Source organism: Orycteropus afer, unplaced genomic scaffold, assembly GCF_000298275.1.
Source record: "Orycteropus afer afer isolate SDZICR_OR568_19922 unplaced genomic scaffold, OryAfe1.0 scaffold00081, whole genome shotgun sequence".
NCBI lineage: Eukaryota > Metazoa > Chordata > Mammalia > Tubulidentata > Orycteropodidae > Orycteropus > Orycteropus afer.
The window spans coordinates 1,270,596-1,277,736 of record NW_006921668.1 but is presented as its reverse complement, the minus strand read 5'-3'; the positions used below and the strand labels follow the sequence as shown (position 1 = coordinate 1,277,736).

The 7,141-nt window shown below is 39.6% G+C and overlaps 1 protein-coding gene across 1 annotated transcript in view; it reads right to left on the bottom strand.

Annotated features, from left to right (window-relative positions):
- The window catches only part of LMO7 (LIM domain 7), a 320,447-nt gene that overhangs the window by 180,687 nt on the left and 132,619 nt on the right, over positions 1-7,141 (bottom strand). The window contains exon 2 of the mRNA XM_042781037.1: positions 5,173-5,243. Coding sequence (XP_042636971.1) covers positions 5,173-5,243 — 71 coding nt within the window. The remainder of the gene's footprint in view (positions 1-5,172; positions 5,244-7,141) is intronic.

Genomic DNA, 7,141 nt, shown 5'->3' with positions numbered 1-7,141 from the left:
CATTAAAAAGACAGGAAAGGAAGAACAGACCAAAATGAATGTCCAAAGAGACTCTGAAACTTGCCCTTGAGCAGAGAGTAGCTAAAGCAAATGGAAGAAATCACAAGACAAAAGAGCTGAACAGAAGATTTCAAAGAGCAGCTCGAGAAGACAAAGTCAATTATTATAATGAGATGTGCAAAGACCTGGAGTTAGAAAACCAAAAGGGAAGAACACACTCAGCATTTCTCAAGCTGAAAGATCTGAGGAAAAAATTTAAGGCTCAAGTTTCAAAACTGGAAGATTCTATGGGCAATGTATTAAATGATGTAGGAAACATCAAAAGAAAATGGAAGGACTACAGAGAGTCACTGTACCAAAAAGAACTGATTGATGTTCATCTATTTCAGGAGGTGGCATATTATCAAGAACCAATGGTACAGAAGGAAGAAGTTGAAGCTGCACTGAAGGAAGTGCCAAAAAACAAGGCTCCAGGAATTGACAGAATACACATTGAGATGTTTTAACAAACAGATGCTGCACTTGAGGTAATCACTCAGCTATGCCAGGAGATTTGGAAGACAACTACCTGGCCAACTGACTGGAGGAGATCCATATTTATACCCATTCCAAAGAAAGGTGATCCCAGAGAATGTGGAAATTATTGAACAATATCATTAATACTGCATGCAAGTAAAATCTTACTGAATGTAATTCAAAAATGGTTGCAGCAGTGTATTGACAGAGAACTTCCAAAAATGCAAGCTGGATTTAGAAGAGGACGTGGAATGAAGGATATCATTGATGATGTCAGATGGCTCTTGGCTCAAAGCAAGGAATACCAGAAAAATATTTACTTGAGTTTTATTGACTATGCAAAAGCATTCGATTGTGTGAATCATAACAAATTATGGATAACAATGAGAATGGGAATTCCAGAACACTTAATTGTATTCACAAGGAATGTGTACATAAACCAGGAAGCTGTCATTCAAACAGAATAAGGGGACAATGCATGGTTTAAAATCAGGAAGGGAGTGTGTCAGGGTTGTATCCTTTCACCATACTCCTTCAGTCTGTACGCTGAGCAAATAATCCAAGAAGCTGGACAATATAAGAACATGGCATCAGGATTGGAGGGAGATCCATTAACAACCTGCAATATGCTGACAACAAAACTTTGCTTGCTGAAAATGAGGATAACTTGAAACACTTACTGATGAAAACTGAAAACGACAGTCTGTAATATGGATTACATCTCATTATAAAGAAAACAAAAATCCTCACAACTGGGAGAACAATGTGGAATAAAACTCAAAATCATTTGGAGGCAAAAAAAAAAAAAAAGGAAGTGGGGACCAGGTTTTTTGGTCCAATAGAGCTGGTGGAACCACTGAGACTATGGCCCCTAGCTGCCCTTCAGGTCAGGAATTGAACTCACACCTGTGGTTTCCAGCCAAACAAAGTACAGGCATGTGAGTTAAATATTTACCTCAAGTAGACACACGCCCTGGAGAGAACAATCATGGGAGAAGGAAGGGCTGCTTATGCACAGGGAGACAGCTCAGGGGGCAGGAGAGTATGGAGGGATGGACACTGGGAAGAGGTAACTATGGGGAGGAAGTGGGAGGGGAGCTGTTGCATTGTGGTAAACTGTGGTCAATGACATGTGACAAAGTATATGTGAACTACTGTATGGAAAGTGAATTTGCTCTGTAAATCTTCACCCAAATCAAAATAAAATAAAAATTAAAAAAATCCTCACAACTGGACCTATAACAGCTTATATTAACACAGTTATTTAACAAAATAAATGAAGAAAAAGACTGAAGTTTTCAAAGATTTCATGTTACTTGGTTCTATAATCAACACCAATGGAAGCAGCAGTCAAGGTATCAGATGATGTATGTTGTTGTTGTTGTTGTTGTTGTTGTTGTTGTTATGTGCCGTCAAGTCGGACCCAACTCATAGTGACCTCTCCTTAGGTTTCTGAGGCAGTATCACTACTGAAGTAGATTGCCCCATCTTCTTTCCAAGGAGTGGCTGAAGGGTATGAACTGCCAGCCTTCTGGTTAGCAGTCAAGTGCCTTAGGCACAGATGATGTATAGCACTGGGCAAATAGGCTGTAAAAGATTTCTTTCAAGTGCTGAAGAACAAAAATGTCTCCTTGAGGACTACGGTACACCTGGCACAAGCCATCGTATTGTCAGTCACCTCATATGCATATGAGAGCTGGACAAGAAGACCAAAAAAGAGTTGATGCTTTTGAGTTGTGGGTTAGCGAAGAATGCTGAAAATTCCATGGACTGCTAAAAGAACTAACAAATCTGTTCTGGAGGAAGTGCAGCCGGAACGCTCCTTGGAAGTGAGAATGGCCAGACTTTGTCTCACCTACTTCGGTCATGTTGCCAGACAGGACTATTCCCTGGAGAAGGATATCATGCTTGGTAAAGTGGAGGGTCAACAAAAGAGGGGAAGGCCCTCAACCAGATGGACTGACACAATGGCTGCAACAGTGACTCAGGTATAGCAAGGATCGTGGAGCTGGCTCAGGACCAGCAGTGTTTCGTTCTGCTGTGCAAATGAGTCAGAGACAACTCGATGGCACCTAACAATGGTAACAATTAACCCTACACCTACTAGATTAATAGACTTTCATTGTTGTTGTTGTTGTTATTTGCCATCGAGTCGGACCCTACTCATAGCGACCCCTCCTTGGGTTTCAGAGGCAATATTACTATGGAAGTAGATTACCCAACCTTCTTTCTGAGGGTGGCTGGTGGGTTTGAACCACCAGTTTGAACCACCAGCCTTCTGGCGAGCAGTCAAGTGCCTTAGGCACTACGCTACAAGAGCTCCTTTTAGACTTCCAGAAACAAGGGATTATAAGCATTGTGATTCACAATTCAGAATAAGATTTTTTAAATAAAAATATTATGCAATATTTTGGTGTCCCCACAGTGAATCACACTACTGATTGCCATAGCTTAAAATTTAATGAAGCTACCTTTAGAAAGTATTCATTTAAAGAATAGTATGTGCTAAAAAAATATATTAATCTGGTAATGCACAATTCCAAATTGGTGCTATTCAAATTAGCAATCTAATAAAAGCTTTTAGAAGTTCAGGAATTAAAATGACTTTTTAAAATCAATATATCTCCAAATATGTGCATCCAAATATTTTTTGTCAGTATGAAGGGAGAACCTATATATTTCTTCTAACAGTACTAGTTATAGTCAAAATAGTTACTTATCAATTCTGAATATCCTCACTAGTAAAAATGTGCTCATTCTTTTGGATTTGGTAGAGTTTTTGGAAATTATCTCAAACCATGCAGAGCCAAGGAAGGTTGGGCAAGCTACTTCCGTAGTGATACTGTCTTGGAAACCTAAGGAGGGGTCACTATGAGTTGGAGCCGACTCAATGGCACATAACAACACAACAACATCCAGTGTGTTTAAGGACATAGTTATAGACGCATAGAGGCAATCTCTACCCCTAAAAGAGGGATCCCTAAAGATGTTCTGAGCAATATTCATCACTAGAAATATATAACCTGCAATGTGACTTCTTTGAAAAGACCATACTATGTGGGCTATATCCTTTTATTTGTATGAAATCATACAAATGATAAGCACGCTTCCTACACAGACCCTCCTAACTCCTATCCAGAGTTCTGAGGCTTAGAAATGATATCAGAGTTCTTTTGCTAGAAACTTCTCATCGCTAAGGGAGTTTGCAGATTGCTTGCATCTTTTTTCTTGTTTTCCTTCCAATCGCAGAACATAATGAAAGGCACACAATTTTCAAATCAAGATAAAGGAATTTCTTGTCAGTGACCAAGTTAACTAAATGGCCTACTTAAATGATTCCAAACACTGATTGGCCATGATGATTCAGGGGAAGACAAGAAACACCCCCTTAAATTTTATTCATGGCCCTTCTTCACAGACCTGTTCTATATCTCAGGGTAAGCCTTATAAAACTGTCAGTTCAACATACCAATGGTTGAATATCAGTAACTTCCTATGGTTCAACTAAATAATATTACTTTAAGAGAAGTAATTTGTCTTAGAGCTGATAAGATTGAGAATTATCTACATATCCTTCTTTATAAAAAGTATAATAGTTTCTAAAACTGTATTAATATGTATATTATTATTGAATATTGCACCTCTAAATTAGGCAGATCAGATACCATAATCCCCACTTTACAACAAGAACAATAAGGCCTACATGTGAAATCATTTGTTCTCATGGATACAACTAGTAAGTAAAAGAGCAAAGAATCAAACCTCTGCCTTTTGACTCCTTGTCTTTGCTGCAAATAACATCCTTTAAAAAGAAGCAAAACCATCGAAGTTCTAGTGCATACACTCCCAGTACTTACGTGTGGACAGATTCCATAAATACTTATGCGATAAGTTGGAATAATTAAGTGCTTTCAAAAATATGGGTGGGTACTCAATTACATTCTTATGATCTATTTGCTCCTTTTGTATTCTGCACTCCTACACAAGATTTTTTCCTTGTACCCCATAGATCTGACTGCGACGCCCCCAATCCCCTTAGGTCACACACCTAGCTAACCAAACTATGCGTCCATTGGTGAATGTAACATTACACCAGCCACACAATGTATGCCTCATACCATCAACCATGACACCAGCATAGTTTACTTATGGTAACCAAAGCCTGGGATGTGGTTCTCAATAATAATATATTAATTGAATGCAAATAATCCATTCTGCAAGCTGGGATTTAGTAATGCAATAAATCCATTTATAAAGCTTAAAAGAAAAATTTGCTGATGTCTAAATTTGCTCTCCAGCTGTCACTACTTACTTACAATTACGTATGTTAGAATGTCCAGAGTAAGTGGATAGGTGATGAAATATAATAAGGCTTCTTCCTCAACCACCCACCTCTACTGGCCCATCAAGCAATAATTGAATCTTTCTGGTTTACTAATTAAAAATAATATATATTTCACCAATGCTATCTTTAGATACTGAGTTTGATAACCCTTTCCCACTCTCTTAGTACTGTGGGCGTATCAATTTGCACGATCAAATCTCACCTGGAACTGTGGGGGTCGGGGGGAGAGATACTTCATAACACATACACACCTGCATGCACACACCACATCTTGGCTTTTGGATTATCTTTCAAGTACCTTAAATACTTACTCACACAACAGAACACCGTTTTCTAGGGAGGCTCGAAAATCCTTTGTTTCAAAATTCTTCTCCGTTACTGCCTGAAAGATAGTTTTGAAGATTAATTTTCTCTTAATCTGGGAAAACACACAAGTTAATTTCAGTATTACTAATTAACATGTATCTAGTGTTATACTTGAGGTTGCATACATCACCAAAAGTTGTCCCATATAGGAAATTAGGTACTGTGTTCTATGTAACAAAGAAACCATTTCTGTATGAATAAAGTGTTTCCTACAGTGTGACCATTTTATGGAATGATAAACCAAAACTAGAAGCTAAACCAGATGTCTAACACATTTTCTATAAAAAGCATATGGTATACACCCATTGAGGTGGTTATGTTTTTATGTCAACTTGGCTGGGCCTGGTTGAATGGCTGGGAAGCTGGATGTAGTATTCCCCATGATGAGATTGGTAATCAACTCCATGGTGGAATCTACTGGGAGCAGCTGAGTAGCTGCCTTTGGGTATGTGGTCTGCTTCCCATATATAAGAAGCAGCTTTGGGAATGGTCTCTAGCCTGTGGCATGCTTGGACCCTACATGTAGCCATGTCATTGCTCAGCAGCCTGCTATGCTCTTGCCGACCTTGGGACTTACAGTGGACTTAAGTTAATGGCTTGCCATGTGGTTTGGTAACATCGGGACTATGCCTTTTGACTTGTCAACCTTGGGGCTTCTCAGCCTCAGCAGCTAGCAGCTGTCTGAGTGAAGAAACATCTCTAGCTTCAGTGGGCCAGGAGCAGGAGGCAAAACTGGACCCCAAGGTTGAGGGGCTTTCACTCAGCCCCTAGAGCCTGGCACTTGGAACTTGGACTTAAAGCCTCCAGATTGTAAGAATAAACTCCTGTTTGTTAAGGCCATCCCAATTTGTGGTATATTCCTGTCAGAGTATCACTAGGTAACCAGAACACCCATGTTCACTGCAGCACTATTTACAACAGCAAAAAGATGGAAACAACCTAGGTGTCCATCAACAGAAGAATGGATAACCAAACTATGATACATACACACAATGGAATACTATGCAACCATAAAGAATAACATAGAATCTGCAAAACGCCACATAATGTGGATGAACTTGAAGGACATTATACTGAGTGAAATAAGTCAATCACAGAAGGACAGATATTGGATTAGTCTGTTATTGTAAAAAGTCAAGGAATGGTTTATATAGGGAAGGAAATTTTCTTTGTTGGTTACCAGGGGTGGGAGGGAAGAGGAGGGAACACTGTTAGATAAGTAGAGACAAGTATTGATTTGGGTGAAGCAAAGAGCAATGTACCAAATGTGAGTGATCAACACTGTGGCACTGAGGAAGAGAAAGACATAGAGAGGTGCATGGGAGGTACAGACAAAGATGAGCCCTTTTCCACATACAGTACTGAGTTGTCAGTGATGGCAAACATTGATATATGAGTAGACAGATGGGTGGACAGGCTGAACGATTAGGTATGTCTATGCAGGGGGCAGTGTGCCCATGACCGTATATAGGGTTGGCAGACAACATTTCTACAAGTGTATTTGTATGTTCAGTAAGAATTTCCAGGTATACAGTAGAGCTGACAAGGGACAAGGTTGTAGTCACTTTTGGACACAGCCAGCCACTCAGAGGGAGCAAGTAGTTGGACCTGTGGGCTTGGGACCATGGTCGCAGGGGATATCAAGCTCAACTGGCATAACATATTACACAAAAACATTGTTCCACCTCTTACTTTAGCAAGGAGCAAATGAGATCTTAAAAGCTTGCAAGCAGTCATCTAGATGCAACAATTGGTCTCTTCTCATCCAGAGCAAAGAAGAATGAAGAAAACCAAAGACACATGGAAACAATTAGTCCAAGGAACTGATACACCATGCAATCCTCAGCCTATATGACTATCAGACCAGAAGAATTAGGTGATGCCCAGCAACCACTCGGAGGGGAATCTATGTAC